The 19,506-nt window shown below is 42.0% G+C and overlaps 1 protein-coding gene across 3 annotated transcripts; it reads right to left on the bottom strand.

Moving 5' to 3' along the window:
• Positions 1 to 1,075: 1,075 nt before the first annotated feature.
• LOC310877815 (oxidoreductase HTATIP2-like) lies at positions 1,076 to 9,125 on the bottom strand. 3 transcript variants are annotated; one of them, XM_083791765.1, is made up of 6 exons: positions 9,003 to 9,125; positions 8,359 to 8,551; positions 6,345 to 6,452; positions 4,364 to 4,501; positions 2,720 to 2,781; positions 1,076 to 2,369 (listed from the first exon to the last, which is right to left on the bottom strand). In XM_083791765.1, the coding sequence occupies exons 1-6, from the start codon at positions 9,122 to 9,124 to the stop codon at positions 2,153 to 2,155; spliced, it is 840 nt and encodes a 279-aa protein (XP_083647891.1). In that variant the 5' UTR covers position 9,125; the 3' UTR covers positions 1,076 to 2,152. The 3 variants fall into 3 exon arrangements, with proteins under 3 accessions (XP_083647891.1, XP_083647892.1, XP_083647893.1); XM_083791766.1 differs by having other exon boundaries at positions 8,359 to 8,554; positions 9,003 to 9,103; XM_083791767.1 differs by lacking the exons at positions 1,076 to 2,369; positions 2,720 to 2,781 and adding an exon at positions 4,079 to 4,217.
• Positions 9,126 to 19,506: the final 10,381 nt, after the last annotated feature.

Raw genomic sequence — 19,506 nt, 5'->3', positions numbered from 1 at the left:
ACTTTTATTAAATGCACCCAATTGGTATAAGCAGTTATTCTTTTGTCTGGTTTATCCTTCTTTTGACTTGTTAAGGTTTTGTGTGTTTTTCCTTTTTGAGGCCCAGCTGAGCTTCAACAAAACTTTAGTTCAGCTTCAACAATCCCTTCAGTTCAGACTGAGTCACTGGTACTTCAGTAAGATCTAGTGACACATGGTTAAAGACTAATTGGTATGAGACAATTTTAATCCACGTAAAACATAGTTACTGCTCGAGGGGGTCAAGCATGTGGGCACCATGCCAGGAAGACCTTACATCACATGTTACAGTATGAAGTCTCAAGGGAGAGCAGCTACAGTAACATCTATGCTAACACTGTAGCACATTAAGGTTGTCTTGTCTTAACCCATAAAACTTGGAAAGCAGCTGTCATTTTAGCTTTCTTTGGCTATTCAAAACAAATGTATCTAAACTCAAATCTAGGAGTCTACAGTACACACTCAGTCAGAGATGCAAAGTCAATTGTGGGACCTTAACTGCATTTGTACCATTTATACCTTTTTCTTAGTGGTGCACCCACCACTACAACCAGCAATGTCCGTCTGTCCCTACGTCTGTATGTTGGGGAGTTGCACCACTCAGTTCACACAGGTGTGATTTTTGTTTACAGTAGGTTTTAATGGAGTATTTCACTGACTATTCTAGATATGAATGTTAAAATATCTTAATTGTGGCCACATGCAGTGAACACAAATGGAGAAAATACTGGAACAGTCGGATCTTCTCGCAAGGGTAACAATAATCTCATAGAATAGTTTGGCTGTATTTTACTTTATGCAGGACCTGGGTAATCAAATGTATTGCTGTACTGTATGGAATGACAACTCCTTGAACAAGACAACTCACCCCGAAAGTCCGGACAACTCTCCGAACATCTCACCCCAAAAGTGAAGACAGCTCACCAGGGTGAGTTGTCTTCACTTTTCGGGGGTGAGCCCAACTCACCCCACCATATGAGAAAGTGAGACAACTCACCGGGGTGAGTTGTCCAGTATTCCTGGAAAGCATGATACCCAAGATTGGAAAAACACTAAGTTCATGTCAAGAACATTTATTGATAATACAATCCCTTTGTACCAGCAAAAAAAGTTAACATACAGGCTATTCCCTTAGTAAATCTTGCACAGTCAATTCATTTATCAGGCATTCATATTTTCTACTCCCTGGATTAAATAGCATATAACATTTATTTTTGGCATAGATTACAAGGCAGGAATGTGCATCTTTCACACAGTACTACAGTGACTGGGCGCACTTATCATACATCACCTCATTCCGGCCAATCACAATTTGCGTCCACACTTACTTTTGTCTTCATTGTTTGTTTACACAAACACTCAAATGGCCATTCATTTTCAATGGTATTCAATGTTTGTGTTTACACGCACCCTCAAAGCTGGACATAGGGTAATAATTTAGAAAAGCTCCAGGACATCCCTTTCCCTCAACTCATACTAAACAGAATGAGAAGCTTGGCCCATCCTACAGTGCCATAACAATGCAGTACTGCTACAACACTATAAATGTTTTAGGGCAGTGGTGTTTACAGATTCTGCTGTTGAGAGATTACTGCTGGAGACATAAAACATTTTAAGTATTCAATGTGAACCTAGCCCGGGTACCCAGGCTTTTTTTTTTGTTCGCATTCGTCTCAAAAATTAAAGTCTGGTGGAACGAGACACATTTCCTGGTCTACGAGTGGGAGTGAAGTAGAGGTGCAGAGGGGCATCGCTCGAAATAATGGTGACGTCAATTTTTACCACTGTTTCCTACCAGGGTGGGGAGGGGCGGAGGGGGACATAGGTGGGCGCTCAGAAGGTGAACCAATATTATCCAACACTTTCTCCATGCGCTACCCGCCCGTCTATACCAGAAATCACGCTGGCTGGGCCAGGCTAATGTGAACCTGAAAAAGTTTGTAATTCAGTGGTTCTCAAACCTTTCCCAGATTCAGTCCAATTGCACTGAAAACGCTCATTATCGTATCCTTTTAGTGGTCATAGATTACAAAGTGGAAGGTGAAATTAAAGCTGTAGGTATAGTGAGAAATGATGGACACAAGGGCTGAATGACACATCTGTCTTCTCTAGAGTTTTTACACTCCTTTCCATCTTATTGTCCTCCACCCGTGCCCAAAGTGTAGATGGCTTTGTTCTCCAGGATCTCTGTCTTGTTCTGAGGCTGGAGTAGAGTGTTGGACACTATGGCCTTTGCCACGGCTTGGATGGGGATGGACATGGCTGTTGGACTTATGGCAGAAAAGACACCCAAGAACTTCCTTGCTATCCACTCAGCAGGCCGACTCTCCTGTCTCTCTACCAACAACACCCTGTAAGTAAGCAAGCAACAAACAAAATAAGGTCTGTGTAATATCATTGACAGGTGCATGTCATGTTTTGGTTAATATTTGTTAGTGCCTGCTTATGTAAGACACATTATATTTTAGTTTGGGGACTTTTGATATTAAATACACATTTTGTTCAATGTTTTGTCCATACAGTTTGGTGACAACTGTATGTCACCATTATGACCATTACATTATGACCATTACATGGATAAAGAGTTTGGTTATACATTTATTTTTAGCTCAATGTCTCATTTTGCTGAATTTGGAAAGGAATGTTACAAAACATAGTAATTGATCATTAATCAATAAGATTAAGAAAACAGAAGACTCACGCAGGCCTGTAGATGGAATATCTGTCAAAACCCAGAGCCTCAATATCTGCCTCCACTTGTCCCTGGAAAATAATCCAATAGTTTATTAGTTTAGCCTTGAAGTGATGCCAAACTATTCTATGAGATTACTTACTTAAAGTGTGGCTACAAGCTGGTGATGAAAAAAACTAAACAAGACTGAGGGCAGCTTTTTGTTACACAAATAATCTGTATGACTTCAAGGCTATCCTGTAAAACAGGGGTCCCCAGACATGTTGGTAGTCCACGGATAATTCACTGGTGGTCCGCGCCGACGCCAGTTCGCACAGGAACTAGTTTTATTTTATTTCATTTTAATATTCCATCCTGACTATTATGAATCTGTAGAACAGCCACACTCACTCCTATCTCTTGCTGCTACAATATCTCACTGTTGTTTTGGGTATCATTGCAACACATGAGGGCGCTTGGGAGGCACAGTGATTAAAGTCCCTGTCCACCACCACAGAGGTTGTGGGTTCGAATCCATCGTGGTGCATTCGGCTTTGTCAGGTGTCTATGCAAACAATTGGCCTGTGTTCAGGGGAAGGAAGCCGGCCTGCGGGCTTGGAGCAACACCTGTCAGTGGGGAGTGTTGGGCGGCACAAAGGACCTAGGTCTTCTGGGTGAGTCAGTGGGATACAACACAACAGCAGTGAAATGTGGAAATAACGACTAAATTGGGGAGAAAAAAAGAGAGTACAGTATTCAATATTTCTTTTAAACCATTGCAACACATTGTGCATCTGTCGTCAACCTCCCCCCACCATCTGGGGCTGGGGTGCTAAATGTTATGCAATTATCCCAACCCAGGATATTTTTCGTCTGTGTGTTTCGCTCATAGAATTGTAATTACAAGTACAATTACAAAGTACAATGTAAATGTACTTTGCCAATGTGGCAAATAGAACAGCTGGTAAGTGAAATTCATAATAATTTCCATGTCTACACTGGTGCATAAATATTCGCAGCTGTGTGTAATAGTCACACAGACTCACACCATTATTTTAGCTTCAGTGACGTCACGCCCTAGTACGTGAAAATAGGGGAAGGTAATCAACATGAATTGCCCAGACTCTTCTTCAACAAAGATGGCAAAAGCAAACATTCTTCGTTCTGTACTTACATTTACTGTATACATACATACTGTACATACATACAAACAATTGTATGGTACAAAACACTGAAGTCCTTAAACCAGAAACCTAACCCTAACCTGTAAAACAAGCGACCATCGACTCCCAGGCTCCGCAAAAAAGACTCTCCCGTGCGCATACAGTTACAGACCCATTCTATCTGTTTCTTTCAATCGACTGTATCTCCTATTCCTTGTCCCAGATGGCATGGGTTTATTCCACGGCCCAGAGCCGACGCTGTGATCCCCCTCCATCATGTTTTAGCAGCCCGGACGGTAAACAGGAAGTGGTGTTGGACCGTCACACTAATATAAGATCATAACATCCGGTCTGGGTTTTTGGCTCTTCAAAATAAGAGTTGAACGGGGGACAATTCTACTCAGATGACTGAATAGAATGTTGGGTAAAACAAAAAATGGGTACTAATATCTGAGTAGAATGTTGGTAAAATATTGGGGACCCCTGCTGTAAGAGACATGAGCTGAAATACCTTCACTTTGAGGTAGAGGAAGCCACTGTTTTTGTCAGCGCCCTTGGTAGACTCTAGGTGAAACTGTGAACAGCTTCCTGCCTTGGCGAGCTCTGCTGACTTAAGAACATAGTCGTGATCAACGCGGATGAATCCCTCCTAAAACAGGGGAAAACAACAGGAATTTATTTTTTTTACCTTTTATCATGGCATATTATGTTGTTGGGTTACTTTTTTAAGTAGTTTTTTTTAAAGAGTGATTATGAACCAGTCATAAATTACCTTTCATAAATGTAATAACAAAAAACATTGCATGGATGCACGTGGGACGTATCCTCAGTGATGTATCCCAAGGTCATCTGGGTTTCGGGTCTCTCGAACATCATACCCCTCACTCAGGTGACCCAGCCAGGGTGATCAAGTCCCGACTTACGTCCCAGTAGCTACCCTCGATCAGTCCCATTAGGCAAAGACCAAGGCCACACAATCCATTGGAACTACTCCAGAACTACTCTGCCAGGGCAGGGAGGTACACTTTTGGCACATGGAAGGACTAGGCTCTGTGGGTTGACTCCTGTCCGGGCCCCTCCTACGTCTCACCAGGTCCACTCCTGCTCTCACCAGGCCCGGGACCTGTGCGTTGCACCAGAGTCCCAGCACCAGACACTTCATTCAGGAGTGGTGGATTCCTAAGCCGCAATGGTTCCGCAGACTCCACCTGAGCAGCAAGGTGGTGCTAAAGGCTCCGCTTGTGGCTTGAGTGGCCCTCCTAAAGGCCTCACCCAGGGTTTGTTGGGCTTCCTCCTTACAGAGGACACAGGCTGGGGCGCTAACCATAGAGTATTAAAAGGATAGAGACTGAACTGGCGCGAAGCTCCGCCCCCTCCGCTATTCATGTCAGTGGAAGTTGCTCAGTGGCGTTTTGAAGCACCCGGAAGTCTGCCGGAAGGACCGTCTATTTCCGCAGTGTTTCGCTGATTCAGCATTTGGGCACCACATTTTTGTCAGATAGTCTATTCGATAGTCTAGTCCAGGAGTGCCCACACTTTTTAGACTTGAGAGCTACTTTCAAAATGACCAGCTCAACCAGATCTACCCACCAAAAAATATATATTATCCCATTGCTGAAAATAGTTACATATTAGGCAAACGCACTTGGAATGGGAAATAGAGGGAAATGGAAAAAAGTTATTGCATTTTGGGTTTGAGCTTCCCTTTTTGTCTATTAATCAAATTAATCAAGTGAAGTCACTTTAATTCAAGTGGGAAATGACAAAAATAGTTTTAGTTTTTATTTAAAATATATATTTTATGGGCATGTCATGTGGTCTACCTGCACAGCCCGTGTGATCTACTGGTAGATCACGATCTACCTTTTGGGCACCCCTAGAGACTAGATTCTAGTCTATATAAATAGAATAACTGTAGCACTGGCCCGTAGAACTTACCCTAGCCCCTTAGGTGGAACTTTATGTAGACTTTTTTAGACATTTTATACAGACTTATACAGACTTGCATTTTATGTAGTCATAGCACTGTATAGTATATATGTATAGTATAGTATGTATAGTTTATATGTATAGTTTCATTATATAGAAATTCCACTGTTACGCTCTTAGCTTATGCATGCTTATGCATGCGTAATACAAGTGATGTATTGCCATGCTTTTTATTTTTGCTTATTGTAAATCGCTCTGGATTAAGAGCCTCTGCTAAAAGCCTAAATTGTAAATTGTAACATGTAGCTTATTCAAAATGAAAAAATAGTTACAAAGGGGTTTGTAGTGGGCATCCGGGTAGTGCATGGGTAAAGTTCCTCTGCGATGACTACGGCTGTGTTCAGATTTAAAAAAATAAAATAAAAAATACTGAAATGTTTAACTTGCGGGCCTTGGACTTTTAGAATTGAGCTCAGTGGCCTCTGAGCCATCTTAAGTTGAATAGCCATACATAGGGTATTCGCCCATGACTTAATTTGAGAGAGTAATTTATATCAACTCACCGTCCCTGCTTTAGCCTTCGTCGTTCCCAGGCAACAGTAGCCAACATCATGACCCTGGAATGCAGCAGCATGATCATCTAGCTTTTCGAAATCAACCATCTCCTGGACCTGGGAGATGAGAGAACGGAATGCTATGTAATAATAATAATAATAATAATAATAATAGCATTTGCAAAGTGTTTTACAGAGCAGTGGAGAAAAAAGAAAAGAAAGGCATAAAACATTAAAATAATTGCAGTAATGCAATACAGTAAGGACATGAATAACTAAGGATTCTAAAAGCAAGAGTGTAGAAGTATGTCTTGAGCTGTGCTTTAAAGATGTCTACAGTGGCTGCCTGTCGAAGGTGTCGTGGGAGTTTGTTCCACGCCGCCCCATAGAAGCAGAAAGCTTCCTATGATACTGTCATATAAATGAAATGACACATTCTTTGTCACTCGTAATCAGTGGTGTGCTGTGGATTTTTACCAGCGGCTTGTAGAGCTGCTGGTCAATGAAAGCCCATGAAAACTAGACGACAGATCAACATGCTAGTCTGACGAATAGTTCTGATTGGCTGCCTCTCTACAACCAGACACTTTTACTGCCATCGTCTAAACGGTTGCTTGAGCGGCACCCCCATGATGCATCAGAATTCTTTAGGCTATCTAATTTCAGCATAACAGTGGCAGTGCAGCAAAACAGTGCGTAGATCTGCATGAGAGCAGAGCACACCCACTGATTTAATGGGTAACAGTAACACATTTGAGTCTCAGTCGAGTCGAGTCACTGAAAACGCAGACCCCCAAGCAGACTCCGATCCGGACACCCACGCTTGACACATAAGAGACATGTTCTTTAATACCTGCCAAGCCAATGTCAACACCATTTGTACAGTCTCAGAGTTTATTGTTATAAAAGGGTCCTTTGGTTCCATTTGTAGTAGGCTAAGGCTACATTGTCACAGTTACAGAGTCACCTCAACAGATCCTGTTGTTGTTTCCACACACGCATAAATAGTAAATACAGATACAGATATTTACATTTCATAGCACAATTCTGGAGATATAAGGCAGTCAGAACTAGTGGAACTCTAGCCGCAATTTGCAACTCAAGATTTTTTTGAGTGGTGCAACCACTCCTACAACCAGCATGCAATGTCCGTGTACCTGTACCTATGTGGCCATGAGCATGAGTATATGACTTATTAGTACCAGTAGGGGGCGCCAGAAACAGAGAGATGGATAGTGGCTGCTCTGTTGCCTGCTAATGAGAGAGAGAGAGAGGTGGGGTGGGGGGATTTTGCGATCTGCGTTTGCGATCTGCTTGTATTAAACAACGTTAAACTCACCATCATTGCAGCTCTAGGCCAAGCTTGAATTATCCTCTTTCAATCTGCCGAGCTTTTGTTTCATAAAAATCCACGTAGACATATTATGAGCTACTTTCTGTCAATAAATTCAGCAGGGGATTCTTTTTCTAAGTGCTGGAGTTTGGAAGCACTTGTCGTAAGTCACTGAACAGCCCTGCGTACCTCCTGTTTCGAATTTGCACATAATGCAGGAGGCAGCAGCGCGACCAGTTAATAAAAACGAGTGCTTCCAAACTGCAACACTTAGAAAAACAATCACATGCTTATTGCTTAGAATCTCTTGACAGAAAGTAGCTCATAACATCTCTACGGTGGATTTTTATGAAAAACAAGCTCGGCAGATTGAAAGAGGATAATTCAAGTTTGGCCTAGAGCTGCAATGTTGGTGAGTTTAACGTTGTTTAATACAAGCAGATTGCGAACGCAAATTGGATGAGTAGGGCGTCAATGAAGGGTATTGCAACTCTAGATTCATCCCATTATAAAAAAAATCTAGAGTTGCAAATTGCAGCTAGTGGAGCTCAGCTCATGTAGCCCCTCCCCCCACACACCTTCAGCACACCCCTGCTCATAATACAAGGCATTACAGGTAATTTATAGTAAAGGGACCGTAATCATCCACATGTCCCAAGTAGAACCAAACTGACAGACTTGCCCACTGACCAGCTCAGCATAAGCTTTGTCCTCGAAGGTGAGCTGCCTCCTCCCAATGAGAGTTATTTTGGAGAAGAGGTTTCGTTCCATAAGCTCCTGGAGCAACAACTTCCCTGTCTCCCCTGAAGCCCCGAGGATGAAACAGCTTTTATTCTGTTGCCGGAAATTTTCTTCCAGAGACTTCATGTCCTCTGCCATGATGCTGCTTGTAGCAAAACAAAAACAAAAGTGATTGAAGTATTTATTTACAGTATGCAGAATAGTAGCCTCTCGGAACCCTCCTTTTCTGAAATTTGCGTTTATTGCCATTCATATTTATGTCACATATTTAAACGTTATCCTAACTTATAAATAATACAACAAACATCTTATTAGTGGGATGTGATCCTTTACTCTGTCTTAATTTCAAACTACACAAATGGTTACCAATTTCGGTGTAACGCCGGTTTGAACTGTGATTCCTGAACCCCTTTGCCTTCATCTGGCGTGAAGTGAACTTTGTTACTTAAATAGTTTGGGCGTGTTCAGTTTGGCTTTGGGCGAGTACGATAGCTGCATGTCCACTTGTCATTCGATTCCAGAAACGTTCACATGTCGGGCTAATGTAATGGCTAATGCTTCATTGTTGCTTATACATTCTAACGTTACGTTACCTGGTGAAAGAGACCGGATCGGAATTTTCCAGATAATATAGAATTGATGCAAGGACAGCCGTGAAAATAGTAAAAAACCCTGTTGCTTTGCCAATACCCAGGATGATTCCCAGTAATGTCATAATAATAAAATATTGGAGAACTTCCTGCTTCCTGTCAAGAAAGCTAGAGAAGGAAGTGTCATGGTCACGTGACTGGACGCTGCGCCAGTGCAGATCAAAGCGAGTCGCCACACTCTTCACTCAGCTCGGATCGATGCAACAAGTTCCAACAACCGGCTTATATTACATAACGTAAGAATTAAGAAACTTGGTAAAAATGTCAATTTCTTAGGCAAGTTTAAGTCAGCCAATCTAATGTTTCTTGATAATTACCTAAAATACATACTTTCGCCAATAATAACAGTTAAAATATATGTATTTGTTTATTTGGGAAAATTGAGCGGTCAAGTCAATACATAATTGTCATTGTCTCCACCAGGCCGAAGGCATGGGGGGAGAGTATGTTTTGCACTCCGTCCGTCCGTGTGTGTGTCCGTCCGTCCGTGTGTGTGTCCGTGAGCAGCTAATCTCGGCCACCGTTAACCCGGTCGATGCCAAATTTTGCACACACACTCCCTGGATGCCAACGATGAACCTCTGCCCCAAACTTTCCAGAACGGCCTGTTATAGCGCCACCAGGAGGCCGCTTTGTGCAAAACAAGTTTTTGCACAGTACACCTACAGATTTTGTCCAAACATCACGCAAATTGGTACACAGTCTCTCTAGAGCCATTCAACGAAACCGGTCTTTCAGATTTCTCACACTCCATCCTGATTGGTTAAGATTGGCTTCCAAAGTTCACAGGAGTGCTCAGTTTCAAACAAAATGCTGCAAATCATGAACACATCGCGTGATTTCCGTGAAATTGTGCACCCACATTACCACTAGGCCGAGGATGAAATGCCACATGAACAATTTCAACTCAGCCTCAAGGTGGCGCTATAACTGGCCGAAAAGTGTTTTTACCTCTAACTGCACGGATCTGTGGATAACTTTGTATGCCAACTCCCTAGAGGCCAAGGAAAAACCTTTGTCTGGAATTTTTCACATCTGCTCTTTATAGCACCACCAGGAGGCCGACATATGTAAAACACATTTTCTATTATTACTCCTTCAGATTTTATCCAAATTTCACGCAAATCGGTACACATGATCTCCATAGTCATGTGATCAAGACAGGTTTGTTTGATTTCTCATATTCCATCCTGATTGGCCACGATTGGCTCCTACAGTTTTCAGGAGTAGCCCGCTTTGTACAAATCGCCACAACTCCTCAACGCAGCGTCCGATTGCGATGAAACTGTGCACGCATATTCCCACTAGGCTGAGGAAGAATCCTGGTGGAGACCTGTGCCCAGAAGGGCACTTTTTCTAGTTGAATATAGATTTTGAATGCAGTGCAAATATAGCAAGGGTGCTAGAGTACTGTAGAGTACTACAGACGAAAAACAGTTTAAGTCCACATTTTATTCTGACCCAGTGACCCCTCCACGAAAAGGCCTTGTTATCCTGACATCCTTATACATTATGGATAAATTGTGTGGACTTAAACTGTTTTTCGTCTGTAATACTAAGAAATTGCTGTTATTGTTACTGTTGAATGTGTTGATGACTTCTTGTATGTTATTGTAAGGCCTTTTCAGGGGCGGCGGTGGCTCAGGGGTAGAGTGGCTGGATGGTAACCGCAAGTGCCAGTTCAAACCCAGGCTCCCCTAGAATCGGTCCCAGGCTTACTTATCTGCGAAAAGAAAAGGACTCCCCCAGAGTTAGTGTCGAAGTGTCCTTGAGCAAGACACTGAACCCCGCCCTAATTGCTCCTGATGTGCTGGTTGGTGCCTTGCATGGTTTCCGCTGCCATCGGTGTATGAATGTGTGTGTGAATGTGTGAATGTAATGCAATGCATCTATGTAAACTAAAGCGCCTTGGATAAAGGCGCTATATAAATGCACCATTTACCATTTCAGTGCTCCCCGTCTGAAAAGGCCTTTAGGGACTTATTTTCTTTTTTTTTGCGTGGGGTCTGGGGGTCCTCCCCATAAACATTTAACAGAGTAGATGTAATGTCCTGTGAATTTTGGGAGATTGATACTATTATCAGGCTTGCTTTACTAAAATGATGGGTACACAATTTCATCCATTTAAAACGAAACAAAATGTAGGCCTACAGAAATTGATTTGTTGCAATCTAAGACCCATCTTTACTGATGCACTGATTTCTCCTCCCCAGAAACCTTTTAACATAGTAGATGTCATTTTCTGTGTTGTGGTGAATTTGGGGAGTTTGATAACAAATCCAGGAACAATCAGGAGTCTGCCAGGATATCTCCTGCAAGATCCAGGGGGGTTGGCAGCCCTGCTTATGTCATTAGCCCTGAAACATGACTTAACTGTGACGCTTGTGAGGGACGAGCCTCATATTGTGAACCATGGTTAATATGTCATGATATTGAATTGAATTAATGCGGGACCACACTCAAAACAAGCCCTCAGCCAGGGCTTTTTGTGTTATCCTTCTGGCATGCATCATTGTTTAATCATATACCCTGTACTATTTTGCAAACTGTAAACAAAGTACCCTATTCATTCAATCAATCAAAGAAGTGGGAAAGAGACATGTCGTCCAATGTTTATTATAATGATGACATGATCTTTACTTCCTTCTCAGGACTCTTACATTTTTGACTGATTGACCACTCCATGACCATGATGATAATTGAAGCTATTGTTGGTAAGTAGGAAAGTAAATCAGAAAGAATATTTTAAAAATAATAAATTACCTTAGTAGTGTAAAATAGCCTACTGGCCTCCATTGTATTCTATTATGCTGTAATAATGACATTTTGTAGACTAAATATAATTACAAAACGATGATGGAATATAAAAAATCACACCCTTGTGAAGTGAGGGGCGCTAATATATTAAAGTCTAACTCATGTTGATTAGGTGATGTAATTGTGACGTAAAACAAGCGGTGCCAACATAAACATTAAATGCCATTACCAATAAAGAGACAATATGACGTAATGAGGGACAATATGACGTAAAGTTTCCCTTCATTGTCAATGGTGTTTTTAAAACAAACATTGAACTAAAAACAAACATTAAACCTGTATATAGGAGGGGCTAGCGCCCCAACAAAATGTGATTTGCAAAGGTCGGCCTACTGGTGGCGCTATAACAGGCCAGTGTAAATCATTTGGGGCAAAAGTTCTGCTCTGTCATCCAGGGACTGTGTGACTCTGCGATTGTCTGGCTCGCTGACTGATCTTGACTTGGATCAAATATTCTCAATTTTTAGATTCTTCATTCACCGTGGAGGAATGTATGAAAATTCTCCATGAATTCAAGGCACAACATATGGGTGAGTAAATTATTGAAAAAAGTAATTTAGGGTGTTAATCAACTCAAGTATTCCTTTAAAGAGATGATTTATGTTATTTAGATGTATGCATGTTACTCAATTGTTATCCCAATTGCTTTGTAGCATATCCGTTCATTCTGTTGTACTCAAATCGCTGAACCGACCTTGCGCTTTGCAAGCTGTTATTTTTTTATATATTCCGTCCTGCTGTCAAGTTTATTTTTGCATCCACTTCTGCAAGCAGAGCGCGCAAGTAATGTTTTCGCCCGGTCTCTTCCGCCGTGACAGCTGTCCCGCCATTCGATGTTTATGCAGAAAAACATCAAATCTGTGCCTGTTTTGCTGGGACCAAATGACCACAAATGACCATATTTCTTACGTCATCATTTAGAGCTAGTCATACGTATACTATATACATAATCAGTAAAAATAAAATAGCAAATTGTGCCTGATCTGCTGGGACCAGAGTACGTGGTGTGTATATGTATGACTAGCTCTTAATGATGACGTAAGAAATATGGTCATTTGTGGTCATTTGGTCCCAGCAAACCAGGCACAGATTTGCTGTTTTCTTGCATAAACATCAAATGGCGGGACAGCTGTCACGGTTTTTGGCGCAAAGTAACCACAGTATACCGCTAATCAACTTACAACTACACACTTTATACAGTATAGAGTATAGAGTATATATGTATACGTATATAGTATATGCCTATATACTATATATATACTATATATATTTCTTACGTCATCATTTAGAGCTAGTCATACGTATACTATATACATAATCAGTAAAAATAAAATAGCAAATTGTGCCTGATCTGCTGGGACCAGAGTACGTGGTGTGTATATGTATGACTAGCTCTTAATGATGACGTAAGAAATATGGTCATTTGTGCTCATTTGGTCCCAGCAAACCAGGCACAGATTTGCTGTTTTCTTGCATAAACATCAAATGGCGGGACAGCTGTCACGGTTTTTGGCGCAAAGTAACCACAGTATACCGCTAATCAACTTACAACTACACACTTTATACAGTATAGAGTATAGAGTATATATGTATACGTATATAGTATATGCCTATATACTATATATATTTCTTACGTCATCATTTACAGCTAGTCATACGTATACTATATACATAATTTGTAAAAATAAAATAGCAAATTGTGCCTGATCTGCTGGGACCAGAGTACGTGGTGTGTATATGTATGACTAGCTCTTAATGATGACGTAATAAATATGGTCATTTGTGGTCTTTTGGTCCCAGCAAACCAGGCACAGATTTGCTGTTTTCTTGCATAAACATCAAATGGCAGGACAGCTGTCACGGTTTTTGGCGCAAAGTAACCACAGTATACCGCTAATCAACTTACAACTATATAGTATAGTATATATGTATACGTATATAGTATATGCCTATATACTATACTATATATAGTATATGCCTATATAGTATATGCCTGCTTTGCTGGGACCAAACGACCACAAATGACCATATCTCTTACGTCATCATTTAGAGCTAGTCATACGTATACTATATACATAATCAGTAAAAATAAAATAGAAAGTTGTGCCTGATCTGCTGGGACCAGAGTACGTGGTGTGTATATGTATGACTAGCTCTTCACCCAAACTTATATAGATAGAAACTTGAATCATACTTAATAATACTAGGTGTTTATATGCATAAAGTAGGTAGGTAGCAAATAGTTACATCTAAAAATTATACATTTCAAACGTTCCTTCACAGAGATACTGAGATTTGACAGTTTACAGCGGTCGAAAGGACTTGCGCGCTCTGCTTGCGCACTAGTTGGCCATTTATGGCCTACTAGTGTGCAACAAGCAAGTATGCACTCGACAGAGTGCAGTTCTAGTTTATTATGCCATGAGATAATTTACAGAATTATTTTGGAAAACAAGGAAGGCCTATTGAGCTTGAACCAGTACTTACAAAAAGAGATTATCACAGTGGGCAGTATCTTCCCAATATTACATGACCATGGCACCCCCTTGAGTTTATTTTGCACATGTGCAGGCTGCCTCACCGGCTGTTCCACCTAACAGTTGCACATCTGTGCAGGCAGGGGTGCCTCAAGGGAAAACGAGGTTAGGCCAAGGACAGACCACACGACAAGGCTGAACGAACAGAAAGGCCATCGTCAAGCAGTGGCCGTCGTCCTCTTGGCGAGATTCAAAGTTACAAACAGCATTTATTTTCTTCAGGGTCTCTCTTACTCCCCTGTTATTTACTTATCTTTTGTGCAGTTTCCCTGTCCCAAGTAATTCCAACGGAGCATTAGTCTTACATGTGTCCCGCATGTCGGAAATACGCTGCTCCCGTACTTGCAGTTATGGTTAGGTTAGGGTTTGAGGTAGGTTGTCGTTTGTCGGACCAATGACTAGTCTGAATAAAGTACTGCACCCGTCTCTAAGTTCTGAGGAGAGAGTTCATTGCTTGTTGTGACTGTGTGAGGCACATTGGTGACTACAAAGTTGTACAAACCACTAAACCCTTCCAATAATGGATCAACGTTTAGCTGCTCTGGCCCTTGATAGGCAACAGTAACCCAGCAAACTAATATCAAACAAAATAATGAATGAAAATGTGGTAAACTGATCTGCTTCAATACTTAAATTGTATGTATTTACACCATGTCCATTAAGTTACGCCTGTACAGGACTGCAGGGCTGTCCTGTGTGGGGACATTGGTGAATGTTCTTTTTTCCCCTTTTTTTCCATGCCTACACGTGTGTTTTTGCATGTGTGCTGCTGAAGGACATCTGATCCCTTTGCTCGCCGCACGCCACGCTTGCTTGCAGGTGGTCTGTCCGCACTTGGGGGCCAAGCAGATTTAATATTTCATAGGAACGCAGCACGCCCCTGGACGCCATCATTGAGTCCACATGGCTGGCCGGAAAGCTGCTCTGTGAACACTTGGCTGAAATATGCGGCCTGCCAGCCCCCTTTCCACCATGCTGCTCGCTCACTCGCAGGGCCTCACAATTAAGAGCCAGCCACAGCTACAGTATACAGATGTTGGCAGCTGTCTTTAACCATTTAGATGCCATACTGATACTGTAGCATTTGTTTTGTCGTGAAGGCCTCTATTAACAATTGAGAGTTGTTGATTTGTGTAGCACACACCTGGGACATCTGATTGTAGTGAAAAGAAAGGACAAGAGATGGAAAAACAGACAGAGGAGCTAGGGACATAATGATGGGAAAGACAAATCTGGGATAGCTGCCTAAAGCATTTCTGTGTGAGAGGTTCCAGGCTGAGCGTGCTAGCTGCATCCTTAACTCTTCCAATTTTAATGCCCCGACTCTATACACACAATATAAACAGGAAACCTAAACCAAACATGTTTATGACCCCATTGTAAAATCTGTTGAATTGGAATCCAAGTTCATTTCCGTATTTCATTCACCATTCAAAAAGCATCCCAGTGAGAAACAGTTCTTGTTCTGTGTTTGTTGTAAGAGGACATTGCACATTGCGAATGGAGTGTTGTTGGAATTTGGCCAAAGAGAGCAGAGGGAACTTCACCAGCACCATTATTCAACAAGGTCAAACCCGATTTAGATTTGGAACCAAAGCCAGAACAGGGCATCTTGAAGCTGTTAGGAAACTATTCCGGATCTTAAACAGACCAGGGGGACTGTGTACATCTCCCTAATTGCACATGTCAATTTATGTACAAGCGCTTGGTTTAGTCAAGCTCCATTACGCCCCCACCCCCTTTTCTCTCTCTCTCTCTCTCTCTCTCTCTCTCCTCTCTTTCTCTCTCAAACACATACACATGCATACTAAGCATCCGACAGATGAAAATTCACAGGGCTTCATGGTGTGCAGTTTCAGTGTTCCAACTGCAGGGCTCCAACACACACGCACACACAGTCACACACATGTACAGATGCATACGTAGCACTCCTACACACACACACACACACACACACACACACACACACACACACACACACACACACAAATGGTAGAGCAACCAACAACAAGTCACAGGCACAGTCACAAAGACAAACCATGTCAGTTCACAGCTTGACAGCTTGTTAATGTTGTGTGACTTCTTTGGAACAAAGGATGCAATGCAGAAATTCAAGACTGCATGTAATTAATCCAATCCAGGCAATAACTTTCAAATATTTACTGTATTCCACTATCAATGGCATGTGAGACAAATGGAAGAGCTTTACAAAGACCTCACACATTTATGGGAGTCTGTTCATTCCCTTGTTTTGGAAGTCAGGTGAAAGATGGGTTCTTTCTTAGACTTCTTACATAGTAACAGTCTTTAACTCTAAGGGTGTAAAAGATTACCTGTATCACTGATGTGAAACAAGGTTACAACAAAAGCAAGGTCATTAACCCAGTCTTTTTTCAAGTGTTGAGTCCTTAACAGTTTCCGTGCCGCGAATGGATTACTCCAGGTTAATGTCGCTGCCGTATCGGACATACCCGCCTTTTGTTTTATGTGTTTAATCCGCCGTAATGTAATGAATCAAAAGAAAATCCGTCTTCGTCGCGGAGTATGAGACTGGATGGCTTCGCTGTGATGACGAAACCGGAAATCGTCACATGCTGTGGGCTGCTAGGGCTTCTGGGAAATTGAGGCCAATGGAAATGCATTGGTTGCAACGCCTCATTGAAACCAATCTTGTGTGCGTCTTCCGGGTGCACCAAGATGGTGGATGCTACACACAGATCATAACAAACCACGGGAGCTTTTTTTGATGGATTTTCGCGGATTAAAAGCCCAAATAATTCAGCGTATGCTCTAAAGGTAATACAACAATCTCGGCAGTGAAGGGGGGTTGATTAAAATGCGGGTTAATCGTAAAAAACAGTCAAACTGTTAACCCACGGTTTACTATGAGCCGTGTGGAAAAAGTTTGTAATCACACCCTGATTGTAGGGCCTGTATACTATGCAATGCACCAAGGCTACAACACTTCAGGGAATATAAATTACAGTAATGTTGTCATCTCCTGGTCTGAATGTTGAGGCCTGTTATGCACGGTGTGAAACAACCATCCACCATTCATGGGAGAGTGACCAAAGCAAACATGAAGCATCATTACTCCAGAGTCACGTGGATCTGCTCTCTCTGAAGCTTTCTCCGCCTTGATGACCTCATATCGAGTAGTGTCATATCATGTTAACACTCACTGGACATTTTGTGCAATACTGCAATTCTCAGCCTGTCCATTTGAATCTAACAAATGTCTATGTCACATTACCATAGGTGGCCCTCACACCTAATGTCACACCGCCGACCGATATGCCCATATATGGAGATCTCTGTATCTGTCAGTCCTTGTCCCTTTTATGTCCATGTATGGAGACCCCTGATGTCACCAGTATATAGTGATGATGTGGTCGGCCCGCCGGTTCCTCCCATTAGCCAGTTTTAAGGATTTGAAAGTCAACACACAAGTCTGTTTAGCAAATATGCAAATCTATCTATTTACGTGAAATTGGCATGTGCTGTTAGTGGAGCTCCATTCATCCACATATGACCTCTATGATTGTCTGTCTAATACTTATTTACTGTGAAATGCTGATTCCTTTCATATTGAATATACATGCTCATTATTATATCTTTCTTGCTCTCTGGTTGTTTCGCAGTTGCTCAGGTCCACAGGACTAAAAGTGTCTTAACTTGACAGAGTGTAAGGTACATGTAATGTTGATGCTCTGTTTGACCTTTACCCCTTCAAATTAATGACTACATCATACATAACATACCTCGGCCTACACTAGCACCGGCGGACAGGGAAAAGGGGCCCACTCAATAAAAGCACACTGCTTTGACAATGGCTGCTCAGTCCCCACAACCCAGACATCTTGGATTTGTGTGAGTAGCTGTGTTTGGAAAGCAGTCACCTTCCATACAATGTTGTTTATACAGTCAAAAGATGAAAGGGAGATGAAGAGCACCTGTGAGTGGGGTGCTGTGTAGTTAGGTCCCCTGGCTATGATAAAAGTAAGATGGGTGTGTGTAAGTGGTCTTATGAGGGCCACCTCCTCTCGTCTTATATCCTTCACCTGGAGATCACTAATCTGCAGCCTTACTAGTGTAGATTATATAGCAGCTATCGGCTTATGGTTAACTCGGATAGATGTAGACATCATAGATTTTTGTTGCCTGGATGGAATGCAAAATGCATGTTTTTGCAACCTTGAATAAAGTATTAGTTTCCAAACGACAGAGGGCGCAAGCATTGACTTACCTACAACAAGCCAACGATCTTTTTAATGGCCCTATATCTCCTATCATATTATATTAGCCTATATCATATGATATGATATGGTATTATGATATATGATATGATATTATTTGGATATGATTTGATATAAGACTGAATGGATATAGATACATTGCAGTGTACCTCTACCATGACTTCCACTGTAAAAGGCCTCAATGATTTTAACCTATTAATCTGTGTGATCAGACCTATTTAGTGCGTCTATATTCACCCACTAGAGGGCGGCCTATTCAAGCAGGTTTAGGTGTGCTAGCTGCTCCACAGTGAATTATTCTGCTTCTCCAACTATTTGAATAGCTGAGATATAGGGCCATTAAAATACCTTTAAAAGGTCACAGAAAGCCAACTGCAAAGTTTGTTGTCTCACCAGTTCTGAATTACATCGAAAGGTGGTTTGCAGTACTGTCTTATGGGCTTTGCAAAGAGGGGGGTCCTGCCGTTCTACAGGTTCACAGGAAAGACGGCCCAACATGTTTGCTCATGCCATGGGACAGTATTTTCAGAGCAACAGCAGGGGCAATGCGGCCTTGCTGGGGGATAGAGAGCTAAGCAGCAGAGAGAGCAAGAGGGAGGAGGCAGGAGAAATAGGTCTGCTGAGGGAGTCTGGTCTGGTGGCCACATGTCCCCTCTGTTGCTCAGTGCGTGGTTATTGCAGGGTAGGGTTTCATGCTAAACATCCACGGAGAGGCTGAAAATAAACCCTGTCCAAACACAGGGGCTGGGTGGTGGAGTGGTGAGGACAGGCCCCAGACCAGACCCTCTCAGACTCCCAATGACAACCTCCAGCCTCAGTTGCTCTTGGGCCAAACCT

This window comes from Protomyctophum parallelum, assembly GCF_964188405.1.
Source record: "Protomyctophum parallelum genome assembly, chromosome: 20".
Lineage (NCBI taxonomy): Eukaryota > Metazoa > Chordata > Actinopteri > Myctophiformes > Myctophidae > Protomyctophum > Protomyctophum parallelum.
This window is presented reverse-complemented; position numbering and strand designations above follow the sequence as displayed.